Genomic DNA, 18,349 nt, shown 5'->3' with positions numbered 1-18,349 from the left:
AGAGACATTATTTACCAGCACTGTTTAAATACCCTATTCAGTAATATCTAGGATTTGGATTTGAAAGGGCGCCTTAAAGCAATAGACATCGAATCGCTAAACCAGATAAGGCATCGAGTGAAGGGGGTGGACCTAAACCGAGTAAGACATGAACAACCCATGGTACTCTAGGGGAAGTATAGTTAGAGAATAACCAAGTAGAACCACACATCTAATTTTTGATTTCCGCTCTCTCTGAACAATGCAACATCACCGTTATAGTGTCCCTGTGAAAATTACACAGTCCTTTCACAAAAGCCTTGCTTGCCTCAGAAGATTCGAAAGGGTCCTTAAAAATTCCTCCTTCAACTCTTGTGTGTGTTCAGTTTTTGGGCTGTATAGTTTTATATCAAATTGGTCAAATGAGTCTGCAATCTCAACTGAGTGAGCGGTCATGTGACCCGGTGTTTTAGGATAGACACATGGGATTCTCTGTCTCAGTTGATTAGCTAATAACCTTCCTGCTTTTCTCCCTCTTACATATGGGTGCTATTTTAATTTAACCAAGGTGGCTATGTTTTTTAATGTGAAATAATTATTCAATGCCATTTTCTCTACTTCTAACCTCTTCTTTAAGGCTTGGGATGGTCTAGAATTTGTGAGGTGTTGCACTAATTGTTCTAGACAATGCTGTTCTGCAGTGGCTTCCTTACGGTTTATGCAGAGTCACGTGTCAGCATACCCCTCCCTGACGCCTGAGCCGCTGCTCGAAGGGTCTGAGCCGATATCTGGGGATTCAATTTCTAACTTGTATGTGGTAAGATTGGAACAGAGCATCTTCCTTTCCGAGAGGATGGGTGGGGGTCTTTATATTTAGAGGTTTGCATGCATCAGAGTGCAATGAGATTGATGTAGGGCATGGTTCAAATCTAACTCTGATTGAATAAGCGCATTATCTGCTACTCCTCCTGGCAGTATCTTACAACTGATGACATTAGGGATTCATGAATTGTGTGCAAAAAAGAGGTCAATTTGGGATTCAGTGTCAGGCCAGTTAGAGAGGGCAGTTTATTCCTTGTCACTTGGATGCAGTAATCGTCACACTTCTATATGACCGAAGTCTGTTCAAACATTAGCGATAACAGCTAAGACATGAATGTTTTATGTGTCTATTGGGCTCGTTTTGTAACTATTCTATTGTAATCGAAATCAGTCAGGTAAAGAAACCTCATTTGGTGTGTTCAGGAGTATAGATGGAACCCAAATATAGAATCGTGTCCATAGTCTTAAGCTTTGACAGACAGGACATGATGAAATTGAGGCTCTGTCCACATTCCCACAGCCTTACGTGACAACGTTATCTAATTAGTTTAGCTACACTACATGTTTTTTTGGTGACCTGGTATTTACATCTGCATGTCCTGTCTCTGATCTGGTGCATCAACTGTGTATTACAATTCTCACCCAGTCACATTTCATATAGGATGATTCCTCATCCAAAATGTGTCTCATGAAGGAGCTAAATGTCTGCATTTTGGGTCCAGAGTTAATTCAAGGTTTTTTCCCTCTTAACGTGTTTGACTGTGCCCTTGACATTGCGTGTTAAAATAATCAATGGTTTTGCATGTGTGCATTGCATGGTCCGGGTTAATTCTATTAGAGTGTATGATATTGAACTGAGGGGGACAAGAAGGGGCCAAGGGGAAAGAAGCAGGATCTGATCCTAAATCAAGTGGTGAGCAATCTAAGGACGCCCTTCAACAAATGCAAGATTTAGCCCGACCGCAATCCAACTGTGAAGAATTTTCTGCCGTCTTTAATCGGGAAACGTCATTTACAACGCGGTCGTTACATCGCGATGCCATTACATCGCGGTTTTTAGAATGCAAGTCATTACAACAACTTGCGCTGGATAGCGCTCTAGGACAAGGAATAGTATAATTTACTATCCAACACCTTCCCTACTGTATGTAGACTGGAGTTGGAATAGTAAATTATACTACTCCTAAGTCCAGCGCCCTCCAACGCAAGTCGTTATAAAAACCGCGATGTAATGGCATGCGATGTATTAGCATGTGTTGTAATGTCATACAACCCTTTAATCAGAAGACCGACAACATCAAGAAGGATCTCCTAAATGATCTATTATTACACACCGTTCGGCATACGCAAACCTCCCCTTCACTAACAACCACGCCAGACCAAATTCACTCAAAGTTTGACCTTAAGAACGAGAACGACGCAGCCTGGTCATCCTTTGATACTTACACTGAAGAGGCTTTAGGCAAGATTCTCAATGCCCTGAAGCCTGCCAACCACCTCACCGATCTGCTCCCTGCAAACGCTGTTAAAGACTTAACCCCTTGGCTACTGCCTCTCTGGACCAAAATCATTAACAGCTCACTTCAACAAGGCTGAATCCCAGACTCCCTTAAAGTCGGACTGGTTTCACCCATCCTAAAGAAACCAACAGCTGACCCTACGGACCGTAACAACTATCGTCCTATATCCAATATTCCTACCTTGGCCAAATTACTTGAAAAATGTGTACACCACCAATTAACTAAACATATTGATCACTTTGACCTTCTCAACAAACACCAATCAGGCTTCAGAGCAGGTCACAGCACTGAATCAGCCATGACACACATTATTGATGATGCACTACAAATCCTTGACCAGAACTGATCATGCCTACTCATCCTACTGGACCTATCTTCAGCCTTTGATACGGTCAAACACGAGAATCTGATAGAATTTCTCAAACTTAGAATGGGTCTATCCGGGTCAGTGTTAAACTGGTTTACCTCTTTTCTCCATAACCGAACACAAAAATTCAGGGTTAACAACACTCTTTCCAAACTCGTACCAGTAACGTTGGGAGTCCCGCAAGGGTCCTCACTATCTCTGACATTGCTTAACCTGTTCATGGAGTCACTCACCGAAATTCTACATGCGTCTAACGTGCAATATCATATGTACGCTGACGATACACAACTTTATCTTAAGATCAACTCCCTAGAAGACATTAAACGGCTTAACACAGCGCTCAGGAACACCCAGACATGGGTGGCAGAAAACATCTCAAATTGAACACTCTAAAAACCGAATTCCTCCTTATAGCTCCACCCTCCAAAGTCCCCATTATGCAAGACTTGATAAAACATCTTACTGCACTCAACGTTCAACCAACCATTGTGGAGTCAGCAAAATCTTTGGAAATAACTCTTGACAGCAATCTCACTATGCAGAAGCATATTAGCAATGCTACAAAGGGAGCAAACTTCCAGATAAACACAGTGAGGAAGCTGAAACCCTTCCGACCAGTCAATGACTTCAAGCTGGCAGTACAAGCTCTAGTTATCCCTCGTGTGGAATACGGAAGTGCCTCTTTATGTTCCAAAAGATACAACAGCTCCCCTAGGAGCCTCAATAAACGCTGCAGCAAGACTCATCACCGGCTCGAAAAGAAGTTCCCACATTTCCCCAGACTTAAAATCCTTGAACTGGCTTCGGCTTGAAGCCAGAATTCATCTAAAAATAGTGAGCATGACGCATAAGGCCTTACATCATAAAGCACCCAGCTACCTCGCACAGAAACGGTCGATCGCTGGTGGGTTAAGGTCCTCAAGGAGTGCAGACAACCTACTACTGAAACCTCAAAGATTCAACAAGAAAAATACATATAAACGATCCTTCTCGGGGATGGAACCCAGGATCTGGAATACACTTCCCCCAGAAACCAGACTGAATGCTTCTACCGCATCTTTCAAAAAAGAAGTAAAAGCGATTCTCAAAGCAAAATTCACCTGATCATAGACTAAGTAAATTCTGAGATCAATAGTACCCTTACTTGCAAACCTTATTTTCTTAAGGGTCCAACTAAATATCCTAGTCACTTTATTCTGCCTGTGACCTGATTCAATCGGGAAGGTCCTGTTAGGTACTCTACTATTTTTTTTTCCACAAGTTTTTATGTCATTTGTGGTTTACCTTCATTTAATTCGTTTATATAATCTGTGATGTTATTTGGGATTTACCTTCAATTATTTGTTTGTATAATTGCAATGCTTACTGTAAAACGCTCTGATATTCACAAGGATCTTGTTCGCGCTCAATAAAACCTTCAAAGTAAATAAATAAATAAGTGTAAGCTGCATACAAGGAGTAGTCTATATCGAGATGGGTGATGTGAATCAAGCTCTAAGTCAACATTTTTTAATTCAAGGTTTCCTTTTAACTGTGCCACTGGTGGCTCTGGAGTGTCCAGATCCCCCACCTTAGTCAGGGCATATATTCTATAGGTGTTGTATGTACTGGATTGCAAGATGCATCAATTTGTGAATTAGTTTTATTTGTACCAGGTTAAGGAAAGAACCTGGAAGTAAAAACAAATACTTAATCCAGATTTAGGGCAAATCAGTAATGTAATGGCTGTGTCAATATCCGCAAAACTATCAATGTAATCCACTTAACTTAGTCATTGGTCAATATTCTTCATTAAGTAGTTGGTAAGCACTCTTCAAAGGCGATCAGGATTTATTGGAATCTTTGTACAGCATGTCAATGATTTTGCCGTTCTATTCTCTGCTGGATATTCTCCTATCTGACGTATCACAATCCACATCAGCTCCACACTGAGTATTACATTTATCTTGAGTTCTTTGCACTGCATCCAATGATCCTGTTATATATGGAGAGAACACACACATCAATTCAGAATACAGATGGTGTAAAAAGAGTTCCAGGTCCTCTGAGGTCTTGAATTCCAATATCTTTCCTTCCACAATCACAGTCATCCAGTCACAGCTGCTGCCTGGAAGCAGCAGTGGGGCGGGTGGGGGTGGGGAAGGAGCTGGTGGGGTGAGGGATCACCATAAAAAAACCACTTGCCTCCCTGCCAGCCGCCACTACCTCGCCTGCGTCCTCTTCCTGGCTTCTTGTAAGAAACTGGAAGCAGGGAGCACCAGGGCTACCACGCTCCCCACATCCAATCACAATGCTGCAATGCAGGGTTGTGATTTGTCTGAGCGCCATGCAATGGTGCTCAGCCAGTGGGCATGTTCTCAATGTAGGCTGTAATTGCAGACTGCCTGGAGAAGGGAGAAAGTGTGCATGACTGGTTGGGCATCTCGAGAGGGCCGACCAAACAGTCATTGCACACTTAGGAGAGTTGTATTCTCCACCCCTGCTCTTCAGCCTTGTCCCCGCTCCCTCACAGAAGCTGCTGCAATAGGAGGACAAAATAAAATGATAATACCATAAGTTATTATCATTTTATTTTTGCCGTTCTTTTGCTGCTCCGAGGCAGAGGGGCGACTGCAGTATTCATTGCAGCTTCCAAAGGCCACATTAGGGCCTCAGTGCCAGGAATTTCTTTCAAATGAATTTGGTGACCACAGAGTAGTATATCAGTTGTCCATTGTAGTGGAAGGATCTAGATTCCCTGCATTTAGATGGTTCAGAAGGCACTCGGTGATAGAGTGTACTGTCTTTGTTGATAAGGCACGAGAACTCACCCTATGCGCTCTTTAAAATTAGAGTGACTGTTCAAATCATATGTTGATGAGTGCCGGAAGCAAACTTTTCAGGAATCCTACCAAATTGTCACTTTCAGATTTTTTGACCACTCCATGGAATCTAATATTGTTTTGACGATTCCAGGCTTCCACCTTTATGAGTTTCTTTTTCATTTTCAAAAGTTCTGATTCCTACCCAGTTTCTAGTCTTTATTGCCATCTTTCGTCTCTTAATGGAGTCCAGGCATGTGTTGACTGCTGAAATGTTTGCTCTTACTTGGAATCTTCTTTTCATGACACTTTGTTTGGTGCCAGACAATGCTACGAAAAATAATAGTTGCCGGCCGGTCTATTGGAAGATTTGTGAGTTGTCTCAGATAGATGAAAAACAATATCTGAGCAGTGTACTATCCATTGTCTGGTAGAACTGCTCTGCAGCAGTGGGAATTGTGTTTAGCCTTACAGACAGTGAAAAGCATAGTGAGTGCGTTTTTTCACATCTAATTCAGTTTGGATTCCTAGCAGGATCGTTGTGCATATTTGGACACACACAGTAGAGCTACAATTGAGATTCAGATTGTCCTAAAGATTATCACAAATAATTTGTATTGCTGGCACAGCAGTTCATGAATACTCATAGACCTGTTCTGCATCTTTAATTTAGTTGAGTCCACATATTAGGTTTGGGGAGATGTACAAAGGAAATGATGCCCCTGTGCTGGATTATGTTCTTTATTGTTTGTTTGTATTTATGTCATTGGCAGTGATCAAAGATGTCCTACAAAGTAGCATAGTTTATGTTGATGTCTCTGCTCATCTCTCATGCAACAAGTTCTTGCGGTGTTGCACATATATCAGCTGGTGTGGAGTTGCAGCGCCCACTCCCATCTCAGGCAGTCAGTACAGTTAGTAGGACTTCATTGGAACGGGCGGTATGGTGGTGCCCCAATATATTGCTGTGGTCGAAGGTAAGCATAAATCAGCACCATCTCCTGTGTCCTCAGAACAGCTGTTGCACTCTGCAGACTGAAGTGTGCTTGTCTCTTACAATCAGCACCGTACTGTGGCTGCTTCTGGTCAATGTGGGCTTCTCCAGAGATCTTTGTTGCCGTTTTTCAGATATGTTAGTTCAGTGAAGTTTGAGCCCAGTCACTACTCCAGATAATCCTTTATTTTTGCCTGAATTTCACCTGCTTAAAGGCCGAATCTGTGCTTCTCCTATAGTGAGTGGCCATATTGGCTTTGAAGTAGCTCCATCCCCACTATACAAATCTGAAACAACTTCTGAATTCAGGTCATTTGTGTAGCTTACTCATAGTTTTCCCCCCAGAAAATATTTTTTGAAATCAAAAATATTTTAAACAAAATAGGAACAAATAGGAATAGCTTACATTTACATCTGTAGTTTTTGCCCCAATTGCTGATTTACAAAAGTAATATACTGTTACGTCCATCAGACCTTTCTGATCGCAGGGATATATTGTGTTCATTAGCTGTGCAAAAACTCCTGATGCCCAAAGTCAACAAATGAACTGCGGCTTAGGACAATCATTCATTCTTTGCAGAGTATGTTTCAGTTCCAATGATAAATTCTAGTGAGTGGAAAATGCTTATGAAGGAAACGTATGCATTTATTAAATTAAACCACGATTATGAGTTTAGGAATCGTGGTTATTTGTACAACTCTGAATTTGAGATTACCCATGTGATTTCAAAGGCATTTTGCAAAATGCTTTCTTTCTTACACACAGGTGTACATTTGAAAGCCAAAAATGGAAGGGAATTCAATTCACCACACCAAATGTTCCACTAGTCCATGTTTTCACAACTCTCCCAAAAAAACGGTACCGTAATTGTGTGGGTATGTCTCTCGGCCGCAATAGGAAATGCCCCAGCACACTACTTTGAGACATCACATTTTCACCTTGAAAATTGGAAAGTTTTGTGAATATGGGCAACAGAGGTGTGGCAATGCTTTAAGTAGGAATTGTGTGGATCTCTGCAGATTCTGGAATATCCACTCACAGAAATGTGAGGAAACTGCATGATATAACCAAATATTAATATTTGCAGGGCATACTGCGTAAGCAAGCCTAGAGAGATCCAGGGAAGCCACACCACCAGGATTCACCAGGTAGCAGAAATGTCCATGGGTTCTCTGGTGGCCGGCTGACTCAGAGCCTGACTAGTGAAGCCATTCACTCTTTCAAATGAGAGCCTCCCTGCTGGCCCACACGTCAAAATCTATGCACAAAAGACTCCAAGATTCATCTTGTGTGCCATGGAGATGGGAATGCTCTATGCCCAAGAAGTTCAGAAACACTATTGAGGCTGTAGGGGTGGTAGTGCCATCTGATCCACCACCCCTTTTTCTTCTTCGTTTTGGAACTACTTGGAATCCAATATACTTTATGTCTCTTCTCAGACAGAATAAAGGTATAGTTGTTCCTTCAGTTAGACAACTGGTGTGGGGGCAAGACCTGAGGTTTAGGCTGACCACCTGCCCCCCCTTAGTTTGGATCATGTTTCCTTTGTGTCTAAAAGTCTTTTCTTTATCCTGGGGGTGGGGAATGGGCAAATCGATGATACCTCCCCCTCCAGTTCCCCCCCCCCATCACAGGGAAAAATTGGGGCTTAACACTCAATGTCTCTCCCCTACGTGGAACAGAAAGGCATTTTGGGGATGGTTGTAGCTCTTGCCAGGGGGACTGCTTCTCTCAAATAAAATGTATGGCAGGTAGGGAGCTTTCTGCCCCCTTGTGGTGTAGATTTGGGGAGGGAGGAGAGATACCCACCAATAACCCCCCTAAAGAGCCAAAAATACTGATTGATTGATTGATTGCTTTATTTCGATATGCAAGTATCATAAAAGCATTACAAAAGTGTATAAAAACAGCACATCGTAAAAGACTGTATATTTAAAAGCAAAGCAGATAAGAAGTAGCAATTAGATTAAGAATAAATTAGTTAAAAGGAGAATTAAATTGATATGGACAATCTTTTTAAACGAATCAACCATGCACATTTTAAAAATTTGGATACAGCACAAACGATGGGAGAGGATGTATCAGTTAATAAGATACGTAGAGCCTCCAGATGCTGGCGAGTACCCAATTGTCTACAAAGTGGTTTAAGCCAGTGGGATCTTGGGCGGGCATAGTCAGGACATTCAAAAAGCAAGTGGGCCACAGTTTCTGGCCTATTAGTACATCGGGCACAGTGACGTGAAGCCTGTGCAGGCATATTCCATCTAGAGAGGAGATCAGCTAGAGGTAAAGTGCCTAGTCTAAATTTAATAAAAAGTGCCCGGTCCATAGATATCGTGATCATGTCCAGATAAGGCTCAAAGGCAACAACGTCTTTTGGTTGCAGGAATACAGCGGTGGAATTGCAGTGACGCTGATTGCTGATGAGCTTGGCAGAGACCCATTCCCAGTAAAGTTTTTTTAGGGTCGCCTTCGGTGGGGCAGAGTGGGCGGACCAGCACAACCCCAATCCTAGGTCCCCTAGGAGATTTTTAATATCCCTAAGCCATTTGATCTTGTGCCATCCGTCCGAGCCCATCACCTCTGACAGCCCGTCTGCATATGATTTTAGTTCCGGAACCCTCCACAGACGGGCCCAAAGGAGAAGAGGCCGTAGACGGGCCTGGTCCTTAATTGCTTTACAACCCGTATCCAGAAGCACCGGAACTGTCGGGGTGCTCATCGGGATGGCCAAGAGGTCCTTTAAAAATTTGTACTCTGCCTTGGTTAATGCCTCCATGTTGCCTAGGCCCCAAAGCTCAGCCCCGTAGAGTGATGCGGTTACAGCTCGAGCTTTGTAAATATCAATTATTGGAGCTATGCATTGTTTGGATGAGTTATTATACTCCTTCAGCAGTGCTCCCCCCACCCTTTTGTGGCTGATGGTCATTTTGTTTATATGGGGAGTCCAGCTCATGGCATCGCTCATTCGAATCCCCAAATAGTCAAATTCTGACACTCTTTCAAGAGGGATAGAGTTCAGAATAGGAGGGCGGCCAAGCTTACGGGGTGGGTGCATGATTAGATATTTGGTTTTGTCCACATTGATGACAAGTCCTCTTTTTGCACAAAAATCCTGGAAGCGGTTCAGGAGCTTCTGGAGGCCCTGGGGGGTTTTGGAAATGAGGAGGGTGTCGTCGGCAAACAGCAGGGTTGGAATCCTAACGCCCCCCAAGGAGGGGGCGTCTGCTGGTTCACCAAGCAGGTGCTCAACCACCCCATTAACGTACAGGGAAAATAAGGTGGGAGCTAGTACACAGCCCTGCCGGACGCCCCTGACGACCGGGATCCTGTCGGTCTTTTCCCCGTTCAGTCCCCATCGCACCTGAGCATAGTTGGCGTTGTGCAGTGTGATGAGGAGCATCAAGATGTAAGGGGGCTTCCCAAGACCATACAACACCCTCCAGAGTTCCTCCCTGGGAACCAGGTCAAAGGCAGTCTTCAGGTCTATGAAGGCCAAGTAAAGACTGCCTTTGCCCAGCTCCACCACCTTCCAGTAAAGTAACAGGAGTCTAAAGACTTGCTCGATAGTTCCTGTACCTGAGCGGAAACCGGCTTGCATATCGGACAATATGTGGTTATCATCCACCCACTGGAGAAGCCTCCCTAGGATAGCTTTCCCCGCCACCTTCTGGGTTGAATCAATGAGGCTTATTGGCCTGTAATTCCCCGGTAGATCCCGACAACCCTTTTTAAAAATTGGGACTACCTCTGCCCCTTTCCAAGACTCAGGCACTGGACCTCCCTTGATGATAGCATTAAGAAGGGCAGAGATCAACACCCCCCCTTCGCCCGGATAGGCTCGAAGAAGGTCCCCTGGCAACCCATCCGGACCAGCTGCTTTTAGTGGTGTTAGAGATGTAATCAGATTCGTAACCTCCCGTGCGGAGAAGAGGTCAGTGCCTCTGTCCAAGGATGAGGGGGGAAGGGTAAAGGGGTCATTGAGTGTGCCTTCTACAGCAGAATAGAGAGCCTTGAAATGGTTGAACCACGCCTGGGCAGTGATAGAGCAGGTCCTCAAAGTGTCATCTGGGCGATTTCTACTACCCACCAGGTCCCAGAACCCTTTGGCGTCTCTCCCTCGACTAGCGGCCAAAAGATCCTGCCAAAAGCTGTCCTCCCATTCTTTTTTGGCATTTTTTAAGCAGTGTGAGTAAAGCCTTCTGGCCTCCCTGATCCTGGTTTGTGATTTAGATTTTACCGCTTCGACAAGCAGTATCTTTGCTTCCCTACAATTACAATTAAACCAGCCCTGTCTGGCCTGGGGACGTAGTTTCTTCCCGTTGGGACAGGCTGGGAGAATAAAAAGGTTGCTTAGAGCTTGAGTTAGGTTACAAAACCTCTCGGACACCTCCACCACCCCACCCTCAGAAGAGTCAAAGTTATCTAGGGCTGCGGCTAAGAGCAGCGTTATGGAAGATATCTTCTCGACTGGGAGCGACAACTTGGCCCACTTTAGCCGTCGTCCACAATTAGAGACAGATGACAGGTCCGGGGCGGTGGCGCATGGGGTTCCGCTCCCTATACCTTCTAACCACCAGGGAGTCAAGGCAAGCGAGAGCAGGTTGTGATCGCTCTCGACAGAGGGTATAATCTCCATATCTATGACCGAACTCCATAGGTGGACGTCAAGCAAGATGTAGTCAATTCTTGACGTATGGCTGGGCCTATTGTATGTATGTGCTCCCTTTTTGTCTGAGCTAGTCCTACCATTGAGGGCCCTCAGATCAAATTCCAATGATAGGGAATTTACCTGGAGCGCCACTTCCGTCCATCTTTTAATGGGACTAAGCTCTAGGGCCGGTAACCCCCTCCTATAATCAACATCCTCTTGATCTTGGGTGACATCTGAGCCAAGAGGCTCAAACGTGCAATTGAGGTCGCCCGCTACCAGGGTACAAGACTTGTGGGGAGAGGATCGTAGCAGGCCCTCAAGGCGGGCTATAGTGGGGGATTCTCTACCCCCCTTGATGCCTCGTGCATAGATGTTATAGATGTTTAAAATAACACGACCCTTGGGGGATTTTAGAATGATGTTAAGGAGATCTGGACATTTTGTGTCATGCTCCTCCACCCTACAGTTAAGCGAGGAAGCTACCCAAACAAGAAGGCCACCCGAGGGACGTCCCCTGCCAGTTACTGAGTGTACGGCTGGTATATAATGGGAAGAATATCCTACCTTGTGTAGGGGCTCCCTGCTCCAGGTTTCCTGGAACAGACATATGGAGTACTCCTCCACAAGTGCGTTCCAGTCGGGCAGGGCCAGTTTCCTGTCCAGACCAGCCACATTCCAGCTGAGAACCCTAACGAGTGGGTCCGCCACAGCCGCAATGTTACAGGGCTCGACAGGGCCATCCGAGTCAGTGTCTCCCGGGGGAGAACAGACAATGGCATGCTCAATTTGGTCCCTCACCACCCCTGGTTCCCCTGTATCAACTGGGACGACCTGCTCCCCTGGAATAGTCGGGGGGTCATCACATTCTGCGGATGTAGGGGACTGAACATCAGATGATCGGTCCACCCTGGCCTCATAAGAGGAGTCAGGGAGTCAGTACCCCTTGAGACCCCAGCTCGGTAATGGACAGGCTACATATGGCTGGGCTACAATTGTGCCTCGATGCCATTGGCCACAGGTACTATTTTCGAGAGTATACACGGGGGGTTGGCCTGAGCAGTTCATGGCCGGCCGCGGGTAGAAGTATGTTAAGTCAACTGCTTCAACACCAGGGCCCGCCGTGGCCTGCCTTAAGCTACATATTGTGTGGGCAGCTCTCACGTCTTGAAAATTAACCACCACACAATCTCCCTCGACCAGTTTTTTCCCCTGACCAATCCATCCCACCCTGCGCACGCCAAGAATCAAGCCATCCACTCCCAAGGGAAGGGGTCTGTTGGCTTTCAGCCAGTGGATGACTTTATTCTTCAGTGCCTGATGGGTTTCATGCAGGTCATCCCTCAATGCGGGAACCTTAATAAGGACAACAACATACGGGTGACACTCAGGGGGAGGTTAACTGGGGGACACTATCGTGCCGCCTTTTGTGATATAACCACGAGCTGGGGATTTTAGTTTGGCAAGTAGTTGATTTTGCCTTTTGGGGCGTATTTGCTCTTCTGACTTCAGTGGGTCGAACGGTTGGTAGTTTAGGCTTCGAGCCAACCACTCCCTCTTGCAGCTTCTTTTGGTCAGGTTTGGGATTTACAGTCCTCACTACTGGGGGAGTACTGGCATGGATCTGGACAACATGAGTAGATGGAGTCGGCTTTGCACAAGCAGGAGGTGCAGGTGTCAAAGCCTTCCCTGTGGTTTGTGCAGGAGCGGACGTAGATGGTGAGGTTCCCTGTAATTGACCCCCTGAATCCCCTTTCCCATCATTACCATCCGTAGTGTCCTCCCTGAGCTTAGACTGTAATTTGATAAGGGTTTTCAGGGAGAAGAAATTGTCCCGGGTGGTCTGTTCAAATCTATCTAGCCTGTCCCCCAGACTCTTGACTTGGTCAATAAGCGGTACCAGCAAGGACTTGACCAATTTCTCAATGAGTTCTGGAGAGGGCGCCTCGTGTGGCAATGTAGGTAATACCGGGACCGAATAATCTGACAAGGGAGTGTCTGCCGCTGGTACTATAGGAACAGTACCCACAGATGGTTCTAGCCCTCGACCATCCAAATAAGTAGAACCTCTGGGGACTTGTTTCCTTGGTCGCTTGTAGAGCGAGGAGTAACTCCCCTTCCGTGTGCTGATAGCCCTTTTTCTCTTCTTGCGAACCAAACAAGCTCGCGCCAAGGACAACGGATTATGAGCTGGTAAAGGAACCTGAGAGGGTGGTTGGGAATTTTGGCCGGGGGATGTAGTTATGAGTGTGACAGGACAGGGATCAGCAGCCACTATGCTAGGACTGGGGGGCAAGGGATTTGTTATTAAGCTTTCCAGCCTATCGATACCTTCCCCTATGGCTGCAAACTGAGGCAAAAATACTATATTTGTAAATGTCCTTGTGTCTACTGGGTGAAAACCCTGCTTTGGAAGCTCGTTCCTGGGTGAATCCCAAGTTGGAATATACTGAGGGTTTGCTGGATAGGGGACATTACCTTCTTTCCAGCAGTACCTGCCCAGTTTAGATTGATGCTCAGGACAGTGGTGTAGCCATACTAGTTGCCCCGTGGCCGTATGTATGAGTGGGGGGTGCTGGCAATACCGCCGCCCCCAAAACTCGTGCTGCTCAAGCCGACCTCCCGCCACCCCGTGATACGCCATTAGCTCAGGATCCAGAGTTCTGCTCCCAAGCACTGATAAAAAGTGAAACAATTTGGTGCTGAACGGTGCTGAAAGTTTCACTTTCATCCCCTGTGATTGAGAAAATGTTCCGCTCCCGTGTTCATCATACTTCTTTGAATAGAACATCTTACCTGTGCTTTCATTACAAGTATTTTCTCTAGACCTCGACTGAAAAAAGTTTAAAAAAGTAATGCAGTGGGAGCAAATGGTTCTCCCACTGTATTAAAGAGGTTGCAATAAATTGGAGTATTCACTATAATAGGTCTCTGAAAATAACCCCTGTATCGGGAAAGATGTTCCAATAGTCTAGTATTCCCTGATGTAGTAGGTTATATGGTAGATCAACCAGGTTCACTTGGCTCTTGGGTATCCCGAATATATATGTAGAATTGGTTGAGATGGATTATTTAAGAAGAGGAATTCCTAATGTGAAATCCATAATTTTCCAATCCTCTACTCACATCTGAGGTCCATGCCATCAACCTCTTGTGTAATTACAGTTCAGCCCTACTCCATCAATTATTACTACTGTTATCTTATAAACCCTATACTTAAAAACTATCATTATGGGCATCGATTCATCAAAATGCCTGGGGTAGTGGAAGTGACATACCACGCCCTTTGACCTCCACTTTCACTCATACACACATACTTACACATACTTACACATACACACAAATTCACACATATATGCTCTCTCACACATACACAAACTCTCACCTGCAAGCACACACAAAATATACATTTAAAAGTACTTAAAAAATATTTTAAAGTATTTTTTTACTTACCTCAGATGCCATGGAAGAGCATATTCCAGCTTATTGTTACTCCATTTTTATTACACTATTACTGAATAACATATTTTATTTATTTACTATTAGTGTAATAAAAAATTTATAGAAAATGAAGAGAGTGGATCCCTAGCTCCCCTGTACTCCTGGCAATGAGTTTGCCGACTCTGAGGTCAGTGGACGCAAGGGCAGTGCTAGAGGTAGCAAAGAGCAAGCCACCGTGGGGACCCCTAAATGACTATCATGACTTCATGCTGATTTATCCACTTGTAAATCCTATCCTCTCCCATCTTCAACACCCCCATCCTCCTTCTAGAAAATGTACCGGTTCGCTTAGTCTGACATTAATGTTACTGTATAAGCACATCCTGCAAATGTTGTTACCGTTATGTGTAAAAGCACCCTAATGCCAAAAATGTTGTGAATATATAAGATCATTGAATATGTTACATAGATTTCATTATGGTCTGACCATATTCTGATACTGCCTCCACCCCCCCCCCCCCACCCCCCGTTTCACCCCCACCCCTTTCGCAAGGTACGGATACACCTGGAGGGGTGATGCAGATATTCATTATTGGCTCAGTAATTGAGGAAATCCCTGCCATGGAAACTGAATGATTCTCTGCTATCACATACGTTCAGTAGTCACTATTCGGTTGTCTTAAATGTGCCGCTCTCTCGTATGTCATTTGCCAGTCGTTAAGAAAGTCACATCACCAAAGTGATTGTTTGCACCTTACAAGTACATACTTTGGTATACAAAGATTGACAGCTAGATTTCAAGATACTAATAATATGGGGTTTTATTGTGCGCTGGTCCTGTGATCGGTAACGTGCAAAAAGAATGAAAAATGGTGACAGTCATTCACAAATAAAAAGATGTTAAAGCATCAATTACATATGGAATGTTCTGGATGCAGTGAAAAACCCGACTTGCGTTCTAACCTGTATGGTGACTGCATTTAGTTAACTTGTACTGCACTTTAATTTAGAGACGTTTTTGATTAATTTCTCAAATGTTGATTTCGTCCTTTTTCAGAAAAACCCTGTGGACATCCAGGAGACCTCGAATTCGGCACTTTTGAATTATCAAAAGCAGAGGAATTTGTTTTTGGGGCCCGAGTAGAATACAAGTGCGATGAAGGGTATGTTATTTAAAATGTATTCAGGCCAGCAACAGTCTGTGTTTGTGTATTATAAGCTGCCCTGGTACTCTGAGGACATTTGGTCTATGTCTGCGTCTACTTTAATGTTTCAGAATATTCTGTTTAAAAAATAAGCACATGTACACTTGCTGAAGTGGTATTATTCTTTTTTTTGCTTTCTTCAGCTGAATTGGCCAGATCAACACCACCTTGAAGAGCTGTTTTACTATTTTTAGTGAGGTCGGGCCAAATCTCGTTCCTACTGCAAGTACTTCTAAAGTAGCAAATTGACATGTGTAGTGGTGGCTTTGGGCTCTCCTGCAGTTCTCTTGAACATGGTTTGCATTGAGCAGACCTGTTCATAGCTGTCTGGTGTCAAACGACTCAGGCCACATGCAAACTAATGCACCAGGAAAGGCAAACTGATCCTTTGATATACTAGGGGTTGATCTTTTGAGAAACAAAGAATATATGCCAGTCATGAGGTATCCTACATTTACAAATGATATTAAACAAAGTTGGGGAACAACACTCTGGGCCTAAATCAGAATGTATTCAGGAAGGTGCATCAGGAGGTTTCCAATCTCATAAGGGTGTAGATTTATAAGTTTAAAGAATATGTGCCGTTTCTAAGAGTGTATGGAAAATGTTTGTGAATCCGCACATGTGAGTGTTAAGGGCTCTCCAAATGTGTGATAGTACGTACTGCAGGGGACCATTGCTTATGTGCAAATACCATCAAATGTGTGCGGTGCCCTTTTTCTTTTTTTCATTTCTTTTTCTACGTTTGTAACAGTTTTCTCCACAGACAACCCTGTGCCTTACACTCCCACCTGTTTGGAAGTCAGAAAGTTACATTTCCCTTCCTACCTTAGAAACAGATTTACTCCTGCTTTAAGTACGGGGTACTCTTTAACCGTTTCTAGGTAAAAGTGGATAACAAATGCTGTGAATACAAACAAAGGTGAGTTTGTGTGCCTGTTGGCAAACCTTCAAGGGCAGCTCATCTCTGGAAAGCTTGTGCTTTGATCTCCCGAGTTGCTAATGCGAGTTCTCCACCAATGGGTTTATTTGTTGGTATAGGTTAATGATGGAGTCAAATGGAATACATGATTGACATGCTGCTTTTGTAGGGGAATGTGCATTTCTCAGAGACTCGGTTTACTGGACTTAAACTTGTGTGGGTAGGCACAGTGGCTGCAACAGAAAATGGCTAAATCATACTGTGGAGATTTCAAAATGACCTATAACAAAACAACCTGGTTTTGCAAAAGGGGTCACATGGGATTTTAGTCCTGGGCTCGCCGCCATCTAGGGAAACCTACCAAACCCACACATTTATGAAAACTAGACACCCGGGGGAGTCCAGCGAGGTATGGCTTGCATGGATTCCCTAAGTTTTCCTTCCCAGAATGCCGTGCAAACCTCAAATTCAGCTGATAAAAACAAATTTTCATCATATTTTTGGTGGAATCACCGTGCCAGCACAAATGTCCTACCCCACAGCGTTTCCCTCAGTCTCCCGGGTAAAATGATACCTCAGTTGTGTGGGTGGGGCTAGTGCCTGTGACTGGGAAGAGCCCAAAACTTAGGGAATAAGGGTATAGCACCGAGAATTCTAAGCGCTACATTTTTTTTTAAATATGTTTTTAGCCCATTCCACATTGGACAACCACCCAAGTGAGGTATCATTTTACTTGGGACACTAAGGAGAATGCTGTGGGGTAGCACATTTGTGCCGCCACGGTGATTCCACACAAAAATATGTGGAAAATGTGTTTATTTTTAGCTAAATTTGAGGTTTGCAGGGGATTCTGGGAAGGGAAACGCTGGGGGATCCATGCAAGCCATACTTCATTGGACTTCCCAGGGTGTCTAGTTTTCAGAAATATGTGGGTTTGGTAGGTTTCCATAGATGGCGGCGAGCCTGGGTCCAAAACCCCAGGTGCCCCCCCAAAACCAGGTAATTTTGTTATATGTAATTTTGAAGTCTCCACAATACAATTTGGGCCATTTCCTGTTGCATTTTTCTCTGAAGACTTTGGGAAATGCAGACTGGGTGGAATTTTGTGGATCCACACAGATTCCAGAACTTTCCACAACAGAAATATAAGGACAATTTGTTTTTTTGACACATTTTGAGGTTTGCAAGGGATTCTGTGTAACAGAACCTGGTGAGAGCCAGACAAGTAACCCCATCCTGGATTCCACTGGGTGTGTAGTTTTCAAAGATGTATAGGTTTGCTAGGTTTCCCTTGATGCCGGCAGAGCTAGGGTTCATAATTTACAGCAAGGCACTTTGCACAAAACGGGTCCGTTTTCACTGTGAAAATGTGGTGTGTCCACGTTGCGTTTTGGGCTGTTTCCTGTTGCGGGCACTAGGCCTACCCAGACAAGTGAAGTACCATTTTTCTCGGAAGACTTTGGGGAATGCGGGGTGGGTGGAATTTTGTGGATCCACACAGATTCAAGAACATTCCACCGCAGAAATGTGAGGAAAATGCGTTTTTGGGACAAATTTGTACGTTTGCAAGGGATTCTGGGTAACAGAACCTGGTGAGAGTCACCTCATCCTGGATTCCTCTGGGTGTCCAGTTTTCAAAAATGTAT

The 18,349-nt window shown here is 44.5% G+C and overlaps 1 protein-coding gene across 2 annotated transcripts in view; it reads left to right on the top strand.

Moving 5' to 3' along the window:
• LOC144755218 (complement factor H-like) overlaps positions 1-18,349 on the top strand; it is a 1,175,739-nt gene that overhangs the window by 71,040 nt on the left and 1,086,350 nt on the right. For both annotated transcript variants that reach the window (XM_078643916.1, XM_078643925.1), the window contains exon 3: positions 15,634-15,739. In XM_078643916.1, the coding sequence (XP_078500042.1) occupies positions 15,634-15,739 (106 nt within the window). The remainder of the gene's footprint in view (positions 1-15,633; positions 15,740-18,349) is intronic.

Source organism: Lissotriton helveticus, chromosome 1_1, assembly GCF_964261635.1.
Source record: "Lissotriton helveticus chromosome 1_1, aLisHel1.1, whole genome shotgun sequence".
In the NCBI taxonomy this organism is placed as follows: Eukaryota; Metazoa; Chordata; class Amphibia; order Caudata; family Salamandridae; genus Lissotriton; species Lissotriton helveticus.
Note: the sequence above shows the minus strand (reverse complement) of the source record. Positions and strands in the feature narration are given on the sequence as shown.